Source organism: Amyelois transitella, chromosome 14 (assembly GCF_032362555.1).
Source record: "Amyelois transitella isolate CPQ chromosome 14, ilAmyTran1.1, whole genome shotgun sequence".
NCBI classification, from domain to species: Eukaryota; Metazoa; Arthropoda; class Insecta; order Lepidoptera; family Pyralidae; genus Amyelois; species Amyelois transitella.
In genome coordinates, this window is record NC_083517.1 from 1895676 (window position 1) to 1916899 (window position 21224).

The 21224-nt window shown below is 35.0% G+C and overlaps 2 protein-coding genes and 1 long non-coding RNA gene across 4 annotated transcripts in view; 2 read left to right on the forward strand and 1 right to left on the reverse strand.

The window, feature by feature from the left end:
• The window catches only part of LOC106132834 (ATP-binding cassette subfamily G member 4), a 40103-nt gene that overhangs the window by 11537 nt on the left and 7342 nt on the right, over window positions 1–21224 (forward strand). For both annotated transcript variants that reach the window (XM_013332374.2, XM_013332373.2), the window contains 5 exons: window positions 3128–3245; window positions 16029–16218; window positions 17831–18155; window positions 19652–19793; window positions 20317–20480. In XM_013332374.2, coding sequence (XP_013187828.1) covers window positions 3128–3245; window positions 16029–16218; window positions 17831–18155; window positions 19652–19793; window positions 20317–20480 — 939 coding nt within the window. The remainder of the gene's footprint in view (window positions 1–3127; window positions 3246–16028; window positions 16219–17830; window positions 18156–19651; window positions 19794–20316; window positions 20481–21224) is intronic.
• LOC106132644 (putative nuclease HARBI1) lies at window positions 3714–5862 on the forward strand. Its single transcript, XM_013332110.2, has 5 exons — window positions 3714–4376; window positions 4484–4680; window positions 4775–4907; window positions 5016–5154; window positions 5294–5862. The coding sequence occupies exons 1-5, from the start codon at window positions 4122–4124 to the stop codon at window positions 5713–5715; spliced, it is 1146 nt and encodes a 381-aa protein (XP_013187564.2). The 5' UTR covers window positions 3714–4121; the 3' UTR covers window positions 5716–5862.
• LOC132902521 (uncharacterized) lies at window positions 5293–6314 on the reverse strand. Its single transcript, XR_009657154.1, has 2 exons — window positions 5986–6314; window positions 5293–5723 (listed from the first exon to the last, which is right to left on the reverse strand). It is a non-coding gene; the product is annotated as an uncharacterized LOC132902521 (long non-coding RNA).

The following is a 21224-nucleotide window of genomic DNA, read 5'->3' on the forward strand; positions in this document are numbered from 1 at the left end:
CAACTTGTAAATAATGAAATTCAATTTTAAGTTAACATTATTAGCATTACTAACGTTACACTGGTGTTATTTATTTTTTCTGAAAACTTTCATCATAATTTTGACATTTGTTCAAATGAATTTTACCTTATAATTCACATTATTTTAAGGTACCTAGTTAGTTTATTACTTAGTAGTTTCGCTATAAATTGAAAAAGTATGAGAGAAATTATCATTTTTATAAAAATAATCTCTACATACATAATGGTAACAATACCTTATATATCTATCCTCCCATTTTGTTTATTATTATGTATTTATTAATATGATCACGGCTATCTATATCCCTTGGGATATATGTATGTACATAGTCAGCAGTCTTGTCAGACAGATGGCCACGTTCAGCTATAGTGTATAGGCTTAGTGATAGAATTGAGATTCAAATAGTGACAGGTTGTTAGCCCATCGCCTAAAAGAAGAATCCGAAGTTTATAAGCCTAACCCTTAGTCGCCTTTTACGACATCCGTGAAAAAAGGGATAGGAGTAGTCCTGTTCTTTTTTTTTGCAGGTCTGGTGCCGGGAACCACGCTGTAAATGTTTATTACCTGTGATATACCTATATAATGTCGTAAACGTGATCTTTTATCGATTTCACACTTCGCATATTTTGTAATATCCTTTTGGATTCTTTAATCCACAGATAAGAACAGGTATTACTTATCAACACGTGTCACCGTTATCCTATTGATAGTAACAATGTATTTAAAACTAGAGGCCGCCCGCGACTTCGTCCGCGTGGAATCAATTACGCGGGAGCATCGGAATAAAAAGTAGCCTTTATGTTAATCTGGGTCTTATGCTATATCATATTTTAAGCCAAACAGCTGAACGTGGCCTTTCAGTCTTTACAAGACTGTTTGTTGGCTCCGTCTACCCCGCAAGTGATATATGTAGACGTGATTATATGTATGTATGTAATCGTTCAAGAAAGATTGGTAACCTTAATAATTTCCTACATACATACATACATATGGTCACGTCTATGTCCCTTGCGGGGTAGACAGAGTCAACAGTCTTGAAAAGACTGAATGGCCACGTTCAGCTATTTGGCTTAACGATAGAATTGAGATTCAACTAGTGACAGGTTGCTAGCCCATCGCCTAAAAAGAATCCCAAGTTTGTAAGCCTATCCCTTAGTCGCCTTTTACGACATCCATGGGAAAGAGATGGAGTGATCCTATTCTTTTTTGTATTGGTGCCGGGAGCCACACGGCACGGCATTAATAATTTCCTATCCTTAACAATGTCGTTAAATACATTTCTAACAACCTTCGCAGTTCATCCGCCTTCAGTTGTGTATGCATGTCTGTCATACGCATTAAGGTTTGTCAATTCATTGCGTGACACCTACCTACCCAGTCACGTTGAATAATAAGCGTTCACAAAACTACCATGTTTTATTTACATCCGAGTACTTACATAACTTGTCGGTTTTTTATAAGTACGCTTCTTATTTTCTGAGGGTGCACTTAAAAATTGGTACGGGAGCAAAAGTTAAAGGTATTAATCATTTTACGCAGGCAGAGTCGCCTGCGCTCTCTATATATGTATATGTACATATGTATATCTTACTAATATTACCTATAAATGCGAAAGTTTGCATGTCAGTAGGTATGGATGTTTGTTATTCTTTCACGCAAAAACTACTGAACCGATTACGATGAAATTTGGTATGTAGGTAGCTGAAGACCTAGAATAACATATATTTTTATATAAAATAACATATGATAAGGTTTTCATGCGGACGAAGTCGCGGGCGGCCGCTTGTATATACATATATATGGTCACGTCTATATCCATTGTGGCATAGACAGAGCAAATAGTCTTGAAAAGACTGATAGGCTACGTTCAGCTATTTGGCTTAATGATAGAATTGACATTCAAATTCCCTGCGCTCTCTATTGTGACATACTTATAGGTAAACGTTGAAAATGCATGAAGAGAGTTATGAATATGGTTGAAGCGAAAGAAGTATGCAGGGATCGTGGCAAGTGTAAAACTAAAGTCACTATCTGCCTATCCCTCTAGAACAAGAGTTGAATGTACTAACGTTAATGTATGTAGTGGATACAAGTATCGTTCAACCAACATATTGAAGTTTGGCCTTTTGATGAGTAATACCACTGCGATAGTGAGAACAAAGGCAGATTTACACATTATTCAACGTTATATGTTAACTGTATGTGACTTATGATTGATAATTTATGTGATAACAATTGATATTTTGTAATTATTAATTTGAGCGCCGTGTGGTTCCGCGACTCTAGAATAGACCACTCCGTAACTTTTTCATAGATGTCGTTGAAAGCGTCTAAGGGATGGGCTTATGGGCTAGCAATCTGTCACTATTTGAATCTCAATTCCATCATGAAGCCATGCAGCTGAACGTGGTCTTTTAGAGACTGATGGCTCTGCCTACACCTCAATGGATATAGACGTGACTATATCTATGTATGGCATTAGAAATTATGGCAGTTTAACTGCATGGTTATTCATCTTATGTCCTCTAAATTTATGTAAGGAAATTGTGACTGACTCGTCTATACAATTATTTAAAACTTATAGGTCGATAAAGTTGCTAAGGGCGATTTTGAGTCATATAAGGGCATTATAGTAAATATAAAAAATGAGTTGACAAACTTTTAAGTTTGGCCACCTTAGGCTTAAATTACACTGAAATAGATAAGGTAGAACGGCGTCTACAAGTATGAATGACATAATTTTATGTATTTTTTTATCGATATATAAGGTAGAACGGCGTCTACAAGTATGAATGACATTTTTTTTTATCGATATAAATAAAATGAATTTTGATGACCACAATCTTGGATTGGGTAAGTTGGTGTTTTACACAAAGCGACTCCCGTCTGACCATCGCTGCCTTTGCAGGAAAACTTAGCCTTAGGTATATTGGACCATTCCGAATATGCAGCCCAAGTAACAAATTTTAGTACTTCTAAGAGCGTTTTGGAACGTGCCAAACGTAACTCAGAAAACAGTTCTACCTGTGATAGTATTTTAACATGAGCCACGCTATATATACCTAAGACGTATGATATAATACTAATGCCTTTTAATTTTCCACAGATGTGAAGACAATTCTGAAGTCAGTCTCCGGGCGCCTGCGCTCCGGCGAGCTGACCGCCATCATGGGACCCTCGGGCGCTGGTAAATCCACGCTGCTCAACATACTCACTGGCTACAAGTAAGTTTTAAAAGTTACAATAATAAAAAAACAAAAATTTATATTTTAATAAAAATTTAGTTAGAGAATAGGACCACTCCCATCCCTTTCCCATGGATGTCGTAAAAGGCGACTATTGGGAATAAGTCCGCCATGGTACATATTATTCTAAATCCAATAACTGTTTTGTAATTTGTTCTATTTATTTTTATGTGCAATAAAGAGTTTGCAAACAATCAATAAATAGTCACAATAGTCATTGGTACATGGCCGAGGTGGGATTCGAACCTGTGCCTTTCTGCGCATCACATATTGCACCTTACCGATTGAACCACCGACCCTCTAAAATACTTAAAAATAATGCGTTTAACTCGTTGCTTATTAAGTCTTTTTTTTGATGGCATTAAATTCGCTCATTGTAGATGGCGCTTAATTCACGCAGGTGAATTTGCGGATAAGAGCTGGTATCTTTGTACCTTATAAGATGTACTGGGGGCTTACCATAATGTCTTGTAGCAGTATTGTTTCAATATTACTTTTGAAATTTGTACCATGACACTTAGAAAACAATATTACTTTAAGCTTACATTTCTTAGCAGTTTTGATGACGTCACAACGAAACGTTCATTCAATTTCGTACTATAAGCCGTTATTTGACAACTAGTAATATTGTTTTTACGTCAATTTTTGCGATCTTGAAAAAGTTGGTCGGATGCCATGGAAACAAAACTTTTTTCATATTGAGTGTGATTCCTTCAATGCTTACAAACCACTTGAAAACCTTATGAGACATTTGTGTGTTGAAATAAGTAAGCATAAAGTGTTCACTGTGTTAGTTACGTTACGTTAGTGTTTGAAGGTGTTTGTTTACGTGATATATATAAAACAACGTTTGTAATGGCTAATGAATACGAGATCTTTGAATACTTGGAAGAAGAAGACGACCATGAAGATAGTGTAAGGAGGAAGCAGGCAGCAAAGGAGCGGCATAGACGATTACGGGATCAATGTGATCCGTTTGAAATATACACGGATGCTCAATTTGTTAAGGAGTACCGATTGACCAAAACACTAGCTCGCGATTTATGTGAAGAGATTCGACCTTTCCTTAAAACACCACAAAAAGCTACTGACTTGTCGGTGGAGACAAAGGTAAACCTAGAAAACTTTTATTTAGAATATGTATCATAATGAGAATAAAGTGCATCTATATGGGGGATTCTTTGTGTTATCTTCACTTACGTATTTGCTTTTTTCAGGTTTTGACTGCTTTGTCATTTTTTGCCACAGGGTCTTATCAAAGACCTACAGGAAAGATTCAAGGGCATTTTGTAGCTCAGCAAACTGTGTCTACTGTCATAAATGAAATTTCAAAGTGCCTAAATAATACATATTTTAGAGAAAAATATATTCACTTTCCTAATAATAGTGATGAACAAAACAAAATAAAAACAAGGTATATAGTTAACAAATATAATAAAAATACTAATGTTTTATTGTATCCCGTGCATTTTCTTATGGTAATAAAAATAATATGTTCCTTGTTTTAGATTTCATAACAAGTTTAATATTCCGGGAGTATTAGGATGCATTGATGGCACTCATGTTGCTATTGTGCGTCCTAACCAGCATGAAGACAGATATTTTTGCAGAAAGGATTACCATTCTCTAAACGTACAATTAGTAAGTAAACTTTTAATAATTGGCATAATTTTGCCCAAAAATGAATATCTTAAATAACTAATTTGGTTGTAAATAAATATAAAAACTAAATATTTACATTGTTTCTAGATTTGTGATGCTGACATGCAAATTATAAGTGTTGATGCCAGTCATGGAGGTGCAACTCATGACTCTTTCATTTGGTCTAGTCATCCTTTAAAGGACTACATGGAAGAACTAAGTAATAATGAAAATGTATGGTTTCTTGGTAAGTATTTTGCATTTTCATAAGTAGTATATAAATGAAACTGTCGCCATAATGCAGGCATAATGGTGGATGTGCTAGTATCATCAACTTGTAAAAAAAGCTTCATTATAAAAAAAGTTAAAATTTAATTGTGTTACAGGTGACTCTGGATATCCATTAAGACGGTACATGATGACGCCTGTTTTAAATGCAGCACCAAATACACCAGAGGCACATTATACAAATTTGCATGTGCATACTAGAAATATAATTGAACGCACAATTGGTCTTTTAAAAGCACGATTCCGTTGTTTACTACTACATAGAAGATTGCACTATCAACCAGAGGTAGCTGGTTCTATTGTCAATTCATGTGTTATATTACATAATATGTGCAATGGAGCCAAGCTACCTCCGCAAGAGTTAACTACAGAAGAAAGACAAGAAGAATCGCGATTAGTGGCAATTTATTCTGCACGTAGTAGTATTCCAGTGACCGAAGGAGGGCGTGGTAACGTAGCACTCCAGCAGGGTGTGGCCGTGAGGAATGCTCTCATTCAGCGGCTCTGGGAAAGGCGGTAGACATAATGCTGAAAATAATAATGTAGTACTTTTAATTACATATTTTATATAATTAAAATTTAAGTGCTTATTATTTTATTTATTTTCTCAGTAATACATAGGTATTTGGATTTTTACTTACTAAAATCAAGTTTACGGAAATTAAGTTATAATTTTTATTTTATTTAGATTTCATTTCAGAATAACACTAATAGCTAATATTAATTTTATAATATGTATATTAGTCATTTAAAATAAAGTATTTTTTGATGAAAAGTATGTTGTCATTACCTTTTTATATCCCGTATATCATCTTGTATCGTTTTTAGACTATTGGCAATAAGTGCCAGGCTTCGCTGCACACCCTCCATGGCATTACTGCTACGCACACTGGCCTCTGTTTTTTCTTGGGCCGACTGCACGAGAAGACGCCTAGCGTCCTCCCGAGATAAAACATGGCGGCTGCGGCTGCGGCTGCGGCTGCGGCGTCCACTAGGCTGGGGAGATGGTGCCAATAATTCTGGTTCTTCTCTCTCTGCTCTCTCCCCCTCAACTACCGCAGGAAAGGGATCCTCCAATATGGCTTGGTCTATTCCCTCCAATATTGGCACTTCATGCGAAGGTCCTGCACCATCATCAAACACCTCGAGTTGAACAAGTGAAGGTTCTTCCATACCTTCCCTTGTCAAAATGGACTGTGATGTAGGTTCAGCAGATGTTACTGCAGTATGTGCCTAAAAGTACACAAAATAGTAACAATTATAAAAATTATATATCTCTCCTTTTTTTTAATTTTGCCTTGTAATCCACCCAATACTAGAAGAAATATGTAATAAGTTATGATAAGTAGTCTCCAAGTAATGCATTGACTGACACATATGTTTAGATGTACTTATATATTTTTATTTAGTTACCTTTGACCACATTTTTTCATCTTTGAGTGCACCATCTCCTTGTGCGTTTAGAATTTCGGCGATTTCTTGCCATTTCCTAGCCGAATATTCTTTCGCCTGTAAGGAGCGGTTAAAACCAGTCGCAATGTCTTTATTAGAATTTAAGAATTCCCACAAAAGTTCAAGCTGCCTCATAGAAACGCGACGATTCCTAACGCTGCAAAAAAAACCCACTTCAAACTTATACCTACCACTTAACATAGCTGACTTGTTATTACTACGAGAAATTTTTAACGAAACAAAATACTTATATGATATGAATTTGCAAGAAATAAAACAGTTTCACAACACACGTTATGTCCGTATTATCCACACCAATAATTGAGTAAACTTACTTGGAATTAGACATAGTTTTAATAAAAATACAAATTATTTTCTTTACTTCGAATAAGCACAGAGACTTTTTGAGTGGCCGCGCCGACTGTTTTGTTGTGACGTTAAAAAATGTTCCGAATGATGCCTGTAGTATGGTACACAATTTCACTTGGAAACGTAATTCAAAAGCCATATTTTGTTTTAATGATTAAGATTTAATACTTTAATACTTTATTCACCTTTTATATACTTATTAACTTTTAAAACACATATTTTATAAATGAGATTATAAAATTAAAATTTCGTATTGTCGTCATGAGAGCTCCTTAAGAGTCAATTGGAACACTGCGTAAAAGTGACGCAGCTATACGAAACACATCTTGTGTCTCGCTTTCACAATCGCCAGGGAATAGATAAATCCTTCGTTCTTTCACAACACTAAGCAGGAATAAAACAATCTTGTTTTAAAAGTTCATGGTATGATTTTGAACAACATTATTTTAAGCTTGAAACAAAACGGGCGAAAACTATCATGGTTTTCTTAAAGTTTATGGTAAGCCCCCTGTTCCATAAGTTCGCATTAAAATAGTGATGTGATGACCGATAAATTCCAATCGAAGTCTTAACTAGTGCTGTTTCTCGATGGAACCTATCAGTAATTAATCATTCACATGTTTTATTGCTTCTAATCAGTCTAATCTATTTTAATGTTCAGACAAGGTTATAATAGTAATAGATTGAAATATATGGATACCTACTAAAAACTAAGTAAACAGTAAATTAAAATAGTAAATTTTCGTTTTATTGTCGTAAAAGGCGACGAAGGGATAGGCTTACAAACTTTGGATTCTTTTTTGTATTTAGTCATCTAGTTCCTTTATTGTTTGCCGGTTGACTGGAATAGAGATCCCTTTATGGGATAAGTCCGCTATTGCAAGTGATTTGTGCCGTGTAGTTCCCGGCACCAATAAAAAAAGAATAGGACCACTCCATCTCGTCCCATGGATGTCGTAAAAGGCGACTAGGGACAAGCTAATAAACTAGGGATTCATCTTTTGGGCGATGGGCTAGCAACCTGTCACTATTTGACTCTCAATTCTATCATTAAGCCAAACAGCTGAACGTAGCCCTTCGGTCTTTTTAAGGCTGTTGGCTCTGTCTACCCCGCAAGGGATATAGACGTGATTATGTATGTATTATTCCTTGTATAACTATGTACTATTTCTTGTAACTGTGTAAAATTTCTGTGCAATATACATATGTAGATATTACAAACAGACAAATATTGAAGTTAACTTTAAAAAATATTACCAGTCGTGATAAAATATGTTTGGTTTCAATTGATTTTCCCTTGTATATCCGTATAGGTATAGCGTCATCAAAGTCCGTGATTCTCAGATATCATCATCGTATAATCATTATTTTTATCATTATAATGATATCACGGCCTATCACTTGCCCTGACCGTTGAACATCGGCTTCTACGTTATCTGTGAACTAGAATTCTAATAAAGACCTAATCGAAGAAGTACTTGATGAATTTACTTACAAATTAATTTAAAATCTATATAGGTGTATATATGATGTGTGGTTCACGGCACCAATAAAAAAAAAGAATAGGGACACTCCTCTTTCCCATGGATGTCTTAAGAGGCGACTAAGGGATAGGCTTATAAACTTGGGATTCTTTTAGGCGATGGGCTAGCATCCTGTCACTATTGGAATCTCTCATCAAGCCAAAAATCTGAAAGTGGCCAGTATCAGTCTTTTCGAGGCCGTTGGCTCTGTCTACCCCGTCAGGGATATAGAAGTGACTATAAAACATATATTTATGTTAGATATAAATAAATTCTAAACACATTGACTTTTTAATCGCCTTCAAAAAAAGGTAGTTCTCAGTTTGACCTGTATGTAAGTACCTACCTATGTTTGTCCGCGATTATCTCGCGTTTCGATGAACCGTTTTTGGTGCGCTTTTCAGTAAAGTGTTTGTTAGACTAAGGAGACGGTTTAAGAAATTTAACCGACTTCAAAAAAGGAGGATATCGATGGGAGGCGGTTTTCTTTTTGACAAAAGTTATTACATTTCTACTTTTGAAACATTTATAAGTATTTCCGTTTCATTTCTAGCTGTTATTTTTTTAATCCGGGGTCCACTGAAGACATTACATGCCGTGTGAAACATGATGCCGTTTGGATGCTTTAACGTGTGAAATGATGTGCCCAAGTTTATAAACTCCATTTCGCCTTGGAATAATAATCTCAAATATTTGTACTTGCATAAAAATATTTTTGCATGTGATAACCCAGTTATTTATTATGTTTGACATCTGACCTTACTGCTAAGGGGTCATAATGTATTTCCACTTACCACTATAAATATAAACACCGAGAAGAAATTAAGTTAATTTAGGGAATTAAGTTAGTCTGTCCTGAATGTTTTGTCTCTTTCTGCCAAATATCATTATAATCGGTCCAATATATTTATATATAGAATTGATGGCCTGTGTGGCCCAACGGTAGTACCCGGGTTTGATACCCGAGAAACGATTTTTTTCTGATTATCCTAGGTCTTTGATGTTTATTAAATTTTTTATTAAAACATATACTACTCTGTCAAGAAAGTAGCAGGAAAAGATCAATAATACACAAACTGTTTGTTACTCATCCAAATTTATTTTATCACCTTCAAAATATGCTCCTTTAGAAACGATACACTTACGCCAACGAATAATCCAATCATCAAAACATTTTTTAAACGCTGTTTCCGGAATTGAGGTCAGTTCTCGCCGCGAATTCTCTTTTATGTCTTCTACCGATTGAAAACGGGTGCCACGAAGTGGTAATTTGAGTTTAGGAAAAAGAAAAAAGTCGGCTGGAGCCATATCTGGTGAATATGGTGGTTGCTCGATCGTATTTGTTGAGTGTTTGGTTAAGAATTCGTTCACAATGATGGCCTTGTGTGAAGGTGCATTATCATGGTGCAAAATCCAAGAATTTTCTTTCCACAAATCTGGCCTTTTTCGTCGGATTTGCTCTCTTAAACGCCGCATAACACTCAAATAATATTCCTTATTTACCGTTTGTACCGCGATAGTCAAAGAAAACAGTCAACATGACTTTGACTTTTGAACGACTTTGGCGTGGTTTTTTCGGTTTCGGTTCAGTTGGAAGGCGCCACTCCGAAGCTTGTTGACTAGTTTGCATGTCAAACTCGTAAACCCACGTCTCGTCACCAGTAACAATGCGTTTCATGAATGTTGGGTCGGAATTGACTCGTTCTAGCATGTCCTCAGCGACTCGCATGCGATTGAGTTTTTGAAAAAAAATCAGGTCTTTTGGGACTAGCCGAGCGGCAACATGTTTCATACCCAAATTATTAGTTAAAATGGTACGGATCGACTCGTGAGATACAGAAAGTTCGGTGGCTATCTCTCTCAAAGTTGAATGAGGATTTTCAGTCACTATTTCCTTCACTTTTGCGATGTTAACTTCAGTTGCAGACGTTGATGGCCTACCAGAGCGAGGCAAATCTTCCATCACATCTCGACCGCTTTTGAACGCTTTGTACCACTCATAAGCACGAGTTTTTGATAAAGTCGATTCACCGTAAGCCTTCTGTAACATTTTCAGTGACTCCGAACACGATATTCCATTGGCAATGCAAAATTTAAGACAAACTCTTTGTTCGATGTTTTTATCCATTATGAAATTAGCAATACACACTATAGTACGAGATCCGGCTGCAAAATCACTACGTTCATCGCGTAGTTAATCAAACTCACATTTTAACATACATTTATGAATAGGATAATACATAGATAATAGGGTGCCAGTCAATAAGTGGCCGCAAGTAATTTTAATTAAATTAATGTTAATTAATTTTCCAAAAAAAATTTCGTTCACTTGTTTTTTAAATAAAATATCATCCACATCATAGAAATGTTTGTAAAGAATTCGAAAATCAATGGGTGCCGTTACACACTCGGCCGCAACTACTACGCAGCCAGGTGTAAACAGGTAATATTTTGGTCTATTTATACGTTCATGTCGTACACGCATGTTTTTTATATCAAATTAAAGCTAATTTTTTTTTAATATGATGATATATCGCTGCCTGTGAATAAATGGCCGCAAATTAGGGTTGCTAGCTGTTAAAAACTCGAGGTATCCGAGATAAAGTGAAAGAGAGTTAGCGCGTAACGCCACTTGTTAGACAAGGATGGGGAGTACCAGCTGTGCGAGTATTTGAAGCCATTGCGCACGCGTATAGATAGGGTTCTCAACAGTGCAATAAAAATTCTATTCTTTATAAGTACGCTTTTTTCATTTTTACTTGATCAATAAACAATGTTTTATTATGAAATAAATATTTTCTTATTTTCATTTTTTTTTTTTGCAAAATATTAATTACTTAATTATAATTTTGGAGTAAATGTAAAGTCGTTCGTATTACTGTTTGCATCGCTGGCTGAGAACCCAATCTATTGACGCGTGCGCAATGGCTTCAAATACTCGCACAGCTGGTACTCGCCATCCTTGTCTAACAAGTGGCGTTACGCGCTAACTCTCTTTCACTTTATCTCGGATACCTCGAGTTTTTAACAGCTAGCAACCTTAATTTGCGGCCATTTATTCACAGGCAGCGATATATCATCATATTAAAAAAAAATTAGCTTTAATTTGATATAAAAAACATGCGTGTACGACATGAACGTATAAATAGACCAAAATATTACCTGTTTACACCTGGCTGCGTAGTAGTTGCGGCCGAGTGTGTAACGGCACCCATTGATTTTCGAATTCTTTACAAACATTTCTATGATGTGGATGATATTTTATTTAAAAAACAAGTGAACGAAATTTTTTTTGGAAAATTAATTAACATTAATTTAATTAAAATTACTTGCGGCCACTTATTGACTGGCACCCTATTATCTATGTATTATCCTATTCATAAATGTATGTTAAAATGTGAGTTTGATTAACTACGCGATGAACGTAGTGATTTTGCAGCCGGATCTTAGACTATAGATATGATATAACTAAAAATAGCACTGTATTTAATGTAAACAACAGATGCAACTCAAACTCCGCGCCAAAATGGAAAACAGTTGTGCCAATCTAACAACAAAAAAAACAAAAATTTGAATTTGGAACCATAAATAAATAATCCATTCCCGATACTTTTCTGACTGAATGTATAGTTGAGTTCGGTATCTCACAAGCTTCCGTACTTAGTTCGAGGCGTACTCAACACTGTGTAATTTGTTCCGTATTCTTATATATAAAATTCTCGTGTCACAATGTTCGTTCCCGTACTCCTCCGAAACGGCTTGACCGATTCTCACGAAATTTTGTAACCATATCGATAAGGTCTGGGAATCGGCCAACATCTATTTTATTGTACCCCTTATTGATAAGGATTGTCTACCCTAAACATTTTTAAATAGAAATTACTTAAAAATTATTTAAATGGCAAAACAACGTTTGCCGGGACTGCCAGTTTAAAATAAAAAAATGTCTTTCTATTATAATAGAAACTACTATAATAGAAAGACATTAGACACAATACTAGTGTGGACTAGAGATTTCCCAGTAACTAACTAACTAACTAATAATTTATTAGTGTGGTCTAGACTTTTTCCCAGCGCCTCACTTTATACTGTGTAATCCTGCTATGTGTAAAAAAAATTTAACAGATATCCTCTATTCATATTATTTATATGAAATACGAGTAGTTTATTTAACATTACTAACATACATACATACATATTGTCACGTCTATATCCCTTGCGGGGTAGACAGAGCCAACAGTCTTGAAAAGATGGCCACGTTCAGCTATTTGGCTTTATGATAGAATTGAGATTCAAATAGTGACAGGTTGCTAGCCTATCGCCTAAAAAAAGAATCCCAATTTTTTAAGCCTATCCCTTAGTCGCCTTTTACGACATCCATGGGAAAGAGATGGAGTGGTCCTATTCTTTTTTTCATTGGTGCCGGGAACCACACGGCACTGCCGGGAACCACACGGCACTACTAACGCTAACTTAAGGCCGTTGAGCGTTGTCAAGTGTATTTATAACTGGAACTACAAACTTACACCATACACATACGTAATATTACGCAAAACGCAAGCAAAGCAATGTGCAACCGGGCCGTAGTAGCGTAGTTTGCTACTGACTGTCACAATGTTTGTGGAAAATATGAAGTAGCTAGCCGTTGCCCGTTGTACCTACTGCTCCGTAGTCTACAATTTAGTATGTACCTACGCTAAATTTCATGGAGTTCACTGGTTTTGTTGTGAAAGACGGACAGACGAACACTTTCACATTAATAATATTAGTATGGGTTTTGATAGTGTGAATCAAATTCAGTTATGATAAAAAAAAAACATTGGACGAAATGAAGTATAGATTAAGATGTGTATTTTTTATCCTTCAAGGCTTTTCAAGGCTTGGCTCTGTCTATGCCGTAAGAGATGGAAACGTATTTATATCCTCCATTATATAGTCCAATATACGCATTTTGGAAATTATTGTTAAGTTTCGAACTTACAATCATTACTTTCTCTTTATATTAGTGTGTATAATAGTACGGGGTAGACATAATCTCGATAAGAATGGACAGACGTTCAGCTGCAGCTATTTTATTTATTTATTTAAAACTTTGTACACAAAAAAATGTACAAAAGGCGGACTTAATGCCGTTTGGCATTCTCTACCCGTCAACCAGCTATGGCTTTATAATGGAATTGAGATTCAAATGTAAACTATTACCATCGATACAATTAAACAAAACTGCAGTATTTGTTAAATCGATAGTCTGCATATATCGACTGCACAAGTCCTTGTCGCCACGTTCAATATGCATTCGTCGCTCGCGTAATTGCAAATCGATAAGCAATTAGACCAAAACATTCCATTTTTTTCTTACCATAATTATCCAGAAGCTACCAAAAGCTGGTCATAAATTGTTTGACGAATAATGATATACTTATCAATTTAAAGCTGCGCAGCAGGACTTTGTTTTCATAGTAATTTTGAGATCAAAATATTTATTATTTTATTCCAGGTTATATTTTATCCGTGTACCAAATTTAATTCTAGAAAATATCGCTTCTAAGATGGACTATAGGGCAATGACAAGTTATAGCCAATTGAAAAGAACTAGGTACCTACTAATATAATATTAGATTATTTTTTATTATTTAAAATATTAATAATATACTGTGCCGACCTCACGTATAGAGTGAGAAAAGGTAACGAAGAAATAGAAAAATTAATAAAACAAAGATATACATTGGAAACCAAGCTTATCATAACGAGAAACTAGGTCGTGTCCAATTACATGACGATCATCGGCGACCTTCCGCGCTAGACCTTACATTTCCGTGTGTTAGACAGAGATGACTGTATTCAAGTGAGCTCCTATCTCGGTAACTAATTAATTACATCGTGGTTTTGTGGACTTTGTATAGTATTCTATTTCCTTCTGATAGAAGTGATGATTGTTTGTTGGATATTTTTGTTTGTAAACTGTTTATTGCACATAAAAGGAATATAACAAATTATAAAACAATAATTCATTCAATTTTAACGAATATGTACAATGGCGGACTTATCCCAATCGGGACTTCTTCCGGTCAACCAAAATAAAAAAGTCAATCCAGAATCCAGAAAATAATTGAGGATGCGTTACAAAAATCAATTTATTTCAAATTACTTAATACATTAGTAAAATATACATATATATATATAAACTTACATAAGTACACTCAATTGTTAAATTTGTTCTCTCGGTTAGCGATCATTTTATAAATAAACTATAAATTTTAGTGTTAAATAGTACATTCATCTTGTGTAACCAATGAACAAATACGGAAGATTTGAAACCGGTTTTAGTGTAACTGGTTTTTTTTTAACTCACAATTTGAACGAATTAATGGATAGCCATCATTGCATGTTTACTAATATCTTGTCTACTCAGTGCTAAGACTACAAGTATAAGTGCAGAAATATGTAATTTTTTAAACACTTCATTCATATCTGTTAATTAAATAGAAATGCATTTGCAATGAAAAAAAATATATCATAATAATCTCAGAATTTTTCTTTTAGGTAATGGGCTAGCAACCTATTAAGCGACCCACCTCAATTTAGCCTTTTAGAATTCAGACTGTCTACCCCGTAAGGTATAAAAACGTTATATATATATGTGTGTATATATAATTAATACCCATGTCTCACAATACAATCAGAGGGCAAAGGCACCTTGAGGCATATAAAATTTGACTGATTTTGAAATTAAAATCTCTCAAAAGTAGACAGCGCGTGTGCAATACATTCGTATGCCCAAGAAACCCGAAACGACTGGTAGGCAGACGACCTCGCCCTTGACGCTATACAAAAAATAACAACTTTGACATTAGATATATATTTTTTTTTTGTGTCGAAATAAATTTTTAATTTTGGCTTCCACATAATTGTTTTGTGAATAAGTTTCAATAAAATTATGTATCAGAAAATATGAATAAGTATTATTGATAAAAGTTTGCGACTGAAAACCTTCTGTTATTAAAATAAACGTTAAATTGTGAAGATCTACATTTCAGAAACAGACCCAAAACTTATCGACTTAGAGAGGGTATAAATAAAAATGAGAGAGACATTTAAGAACAATTTTTATCTAATGCTTAAACTATGCATTAACTTAACTACAACTTACATACATAGGTATCATCTCGTCTATATCCTTTGCGGGGTAGACAGAGCCAACAGTCTCGAAGAAACTGATAGGCCACGTTCAGCTATTTGGCTTGATGATAGAATTTAGATTCAGATAGTGACAGGTTGCTAACCCATCGCCTAAAAAAAGAATCTCAAGTTTGTATGTCTATCCCTTAGTTAGCTAGCCCATCGTCTAAAAGAAGAATCTAAAGTTTATAAGCCTTAGTCGCCTTTTGCGACATCCATGGGAAAGAGATGGGGCAGTCCTATAGTTTTTCTATCGGTGCCGGGAATCACACGGCATTTACTAACCATATACAATTTCTCTTTCAACCAGGACCTCGGGAATGGAAGGCAGCATAACCGTGAACGGCATGGAGAGGAACCTATCCAGTTTCCGCAAGCTGTCCTGCTACATCATGCAGGACAACCAGCTTCACGGGAACCTCACGGTGGAGGAAGCTATGAGCGTGGCCACGGCGCTCAAGCTGCCCACGGCCAGTGGACGAGCTCATAAGGAAGAAGTGGTATACATACATACATACATACATATAATCACGTCTATATCCCTTGCGGGATGGACAGAGCCGACAGTCTTGAAAAAGACTGATGGGCAACGTTCAGCTATTTGGCTTTAAGATAGAATTGAGATTCAAATAGAGACAGGTTGTTAGCCCATCGCCTAAAAAAGAATCCCAAATTTGTAAGCCTATCCCTTAGTCGGCTTTTACGACGGGAAAAAGATGGAGTGGTCCTATTCTTTTTTGTATTGGTGTCGGGAACCACACGGCACTGCAAAAAATGGTATGTATAGAGAAACTAGCTTCTGAATAATGTCGTGAGGAGTTTTGTTCATCATAAACATACATTTATTTTTAAAACATATGTTATAAATGGATTTATTGAATATCTTGATAAGTTTCATATTCTTGTAAAGATAATAAAACTTAAGCGTGTTTGCTTAAGAGGAAAAAAAAAGGTTTAATTGCAGCCATTTTCCTACTTCCTGAATTCTCAATTCTTATGTTAGATTCCTACATTTTTACTTTATTTACTACTAGCCAGCGCCCGTTGCTTTATGTGACTTTACAACAAACTAACTAGGTCTAATCTAAACTATATCTAGACTGAAATATAAAATATGAAACATTCTTAGACATTAAGTATATTTTGCTTGAAAACTGAATTGATTTATACAAACATATTAACACGTTTGTCTGTTTTAGTTAAGTTTGAAACTAAATGAGTTAAAGAGACCTTTATACTTATCGCTAATCTTCTTAAAAAGCTACTAAGCACTTTTAAATTTCATCTATAAACTCAAAATGTGTTTTCGCCAAATTGCAACAAGTATTAAGATTCATAAATGGGCACAGTTTAAGGTCTATTTTGGTCCCAACTGACCATGTTGACCCCGATTGGCCAGGGTCGGCGCGCGGTCGCCGAACGAACAACATATTTTCATTTCATATATATATATATAATAAATCTTCGATATAGTCACGCCTTATATAACTCGAGAAGTTTGACGAATGCTTATTTACATGTAAATTAATTTGCATGCCGTCTCTAAAGTTTCCTTATGTTTTGAAGCATCTTATAGTGAATTTAGAAAATGCTATCTTCATTAATAGATTAAAACGCTTTATATCTGAGAAAGATGTAGCAAAAGGAATTAAATGTAAATTGACAAATTAATTATTTTATTTATCAATAATACAGGTAAAATAAATACCGTGATAAAATAAAGTTACGTTACGTACGCGTTTTATACCTGTAGTATTTATAAATAGTATAATGCAACGCGATGTTTTATAACCAGTTATGACAAATTCATTCTTCTAAAGAAAATTTTCTTTACACTCCTTTACTTCATATGTATTTATTTTTTGTTCATATTAAACAAACCAGTTCTTGTCAGAGATTTAGTAATCCGTTTTTTTAAATAAAATATTGATTGACATAAAATAAAAATATTTTTTTTTCAAAAATAATAAAAATATCATAAAAAAATAAATAATTACGCATTAGCGTCATATTTAAAAAAAAAAACAAAGCTTGTCTCGCATGCGGTCCTCTTCTTCAGAACGATGTTACACAGTCGAAAAAAAAATGTAAATTATTCTCATTTAATTTCAGATACAAGAAATCCTCGAGACGCTTGGCCTATCAGAACACCACAAGACCATGACATCGAACCTCTCCGGGGGGCAGAAGAAGCGTCTCTCCATAGCCCTGGAGCTCGTCAACAACCCGCCCATCATGTTCTTCGACGAACCCACATCGGGGCTGGACAGCTCCTCGTGTTTTCAATGTATATCATTGCTGAAAACCTTGGCGAGCGGGGGAAGGACCATAATATGTACTATACACCAACCGTCCGCTAGATTGTTCGAGATGTTTGATCATTTGTACACGTTGGCGGATGGACAGTGTGTGTATCAAGGCAGCACTGGACGATTGGGTGAGTTTATATGAACAAAAACATAAAATCACGTGTATATCCCATGCGGTGTAGAGCCAACAGTCTTGTAAAAAAGAGGCCACGTTCAGCTGTTTGGCTTAATGATAGAATCGAGATTCAAATAGTGACAGGTTGCTAGCCCATCGCCTAAAGGAAGAGTCCCAAGTTTATAAGCCTATCCCTTAGTCGCTTTTTACGACATCCATGGGAACGAGTAGAGTGGTCCTATTCATTTTTTTTATTGGTGCCGTTAACCACACGGCCATTTATACACGGTAACATTATTTAGTTTAGACGTATTGTTAGGTTATTATGACGTAGGCATATTATTTTCTTTAAATTCCAACACTACAGGGACTCCATATTAAAAAATAATTTATCTCGTAAAACATATCCGTAGATGATGATTTAACTATAACAGCGTAAGTTACAGTCGGGGCATGCTATTATGCAACCGGCCTGATGTTTTGGTTGCGTAAACTGCATGGATGCGTTATTGCGATACATCCGCAAGACGATTGTGTATAATAGTATCGATGTGCTGATTGATTCATATTATACTTCTTGTTGGCAATCGACCCTGCATGCTCTTGTTGTTCTTTGAAGGCAAACTTTTTGGTATACGCCGTAGCAACCGTTGCCATGATGTTTTTGGTTAGAGAGATGTCAAAAATAATTATGATATAGATATGTTTGTTTTACTTTGAATAATAAAGACATTTTAAACTGATTATTTTCTCTCTTTCCCCCTTCTATCTTCTGTAGGAACTTAATAACTATACTTACTAACCTACATTCTTAAATATTGTTGGACAATTGGCCATGTCGATGTATTGATTTAGGTACTTATCTGACGTTTAAAAGATTTTTTGTAGACAAAATCCACAATATGAATAAAGTAATAATAATAGATATGAATGATCAACTTTGGTCTGAGTAAAATTCTTAACATGTAAATTCGCCAAATTTACTATATATGTATTGTTTGTTATATGTAATGTTAAAATTGGCTAGTTCTATTGTCTTGGACCAAAATCTTTAATCTATACTAACATTATAAAGCTGAAGAGTTTGTTTGTTTGTTTGAACGCGCTAATCTCAGGAACTAGTGGTTCGGCTTTAAAGAATTATTTTTGTGTTGAATAGACCAATTATCGAGGAAGGCTTTAGGCTAATTAACATCACGCTGCAACTACTACTATTAGGAGCGAAGAAATAGTGGTGAATGTGAAAAAAAATCGAGGAAAATTATTCATCCTTAAGGGCTTCAATGAGGACCAAAATAACTATTCCAAACGGACGAGGTCGCGGGCACAGCTAGTATTAGAATAAGCTTTGAATAAATAAATAAACAATATTTTATCTATGTAAACAAATATTTTATCTGTTGGAATTATCCCCGCATCTCTCGTCCACGATATATACAAATTTGAAAAAAAAAAAAAGACATTTTTTCAATAATATTTTTTTAATGTTTTAATTACTTTTTTTTCCAGTGGAATGGCTTGGCAGTCTCAATCTGCCTTGTCCATCATACCACAACCCGGCTTCCTTCATCATCGAGGTATCTTGCGGGGAGTACGGTGACAACACAGGGAAACTGGTTCGAGCCATTGACAATGGGAAGAATGACATCAGGTAAGATGATTATTTTGGTTTTGTTGGAAATATGTCAGGTACAAGGGTACGCTGAACCGGCGAGCTTGCATGAGATATGAATGTCGATAAAGATGACAAAATGATAATAATTAGACAGAGCTTATATACGCTGCTTATTTAAAATATATGTACATAATTCCGACGCCTTCAAAGGTAGAATGTGTGTTAACAGAAATTGTGCTTGAATACTTGAGACCTTTGTATATTGTGAACTTCAATATTCAAGGAATAAATAAATGATTAAAGCGAAATTAGTTAGCAGGGATCGTGGCAAGTGAAATGTAATCTTTGCCTTCATTTTGTCCCGTATTCTGTTTATTTATTATTATTTAAAAAAAAAAATTACATTAAATCAACAAGTATTATTTTGCAAAACTGCAGGGTAGTTAAACGGCAAACCGTATATTTATTTGTTTTATGGAATTTCATGCGAAAGGCATAATTTTTTTTTGATATAAATTACTAATAATTTATTAATTAAATCCCTTGAATTTATTTTCAGAAACGGCCTTCCTTTCCCAGAAAACAATTACAATAACAAAAAAGACATGGACGCCTCGCTGCCAGAACGGAACAAGAACGATCTCTCGCAAGTGCAGGAGAAATTTAGCAACCTCCAGAACGGTATAATGCAGTATGCCGCCAGCGAGGTCGCTAAGGGAAAAGGTAAGTTTATAAATAAAAAATAAATAATAAATAAAATAAAATATGTTTATTTCAGACACAGTCCAGAGTTGTTAGTAAATCTTATGTACTAATGTTAGTAATAATTAACATACATACATACATATAATCACGTGTATATCCCTTGCGGGGTAGACAGAGCCAACAGTCTTGAAAAGACTGATAGGCCACGTTCAGCTATTTGGCTTTAAGATAGAATTGAGAGTACCTAAGTTTATAACTATGCAAAATATAATTTTCGCATTCGGAACATTATTATGGATATTTATACATACATACATATGGTCACGTCTATATCCCTTGCGGGGTAGACAGAGCCAACAGTCTTGAAAAGACTGATAGGGCCACGTTCAGCTATATGGCTTTAAGATAGAATTGAGAGTAAGTTTATAACTATGCAAAATATAATTTTCGCATTCGGAACATTATTATGGATATTTATACAAACATACATATGGTCACGTCTATATCCCTTGCGGGGTAGACAGAGCTAACAGAATTAAAAAGACTGATAGGCCACATTCAGCTATTTGGCTTTAAGATAGAATTGAGAGTACCTAAGTTTATAACTATGCAAAATATAATTTTCGCATTCGGAACATTATTATGGATATTTATACAAACATACATATGGTCACGTCTAGGTATATCCCTTGCGGGGTAGACAGAGCTAACAGAATTAAAAAGACTGATAGTCCACATTCAGCTATTTGGCTTTAAGATAGA

Coding starts and splice junctions, on each gene's coding strand:
- LOC106132644 (XM_013332110.2), top strand. CDS start 4,122: ATGGCTAATGAATACGAGATCTTTGAATACTTGGAAGAAGAAGACGAC. Junction 4,681..4,774: donor CAAAACAAAATAAAAACAAG/GTATATAGTTAA, acceptor TCCTTGTTTTAG/ATTTCATAACAAGTTTAATA. Junction 4,908..5,015: donor ATTCTCTAAACGTACAATTA/GTAAGTAAACTT, acceptor CATTGTTTCTAG/ATTTGTGATGCTGACATGCA.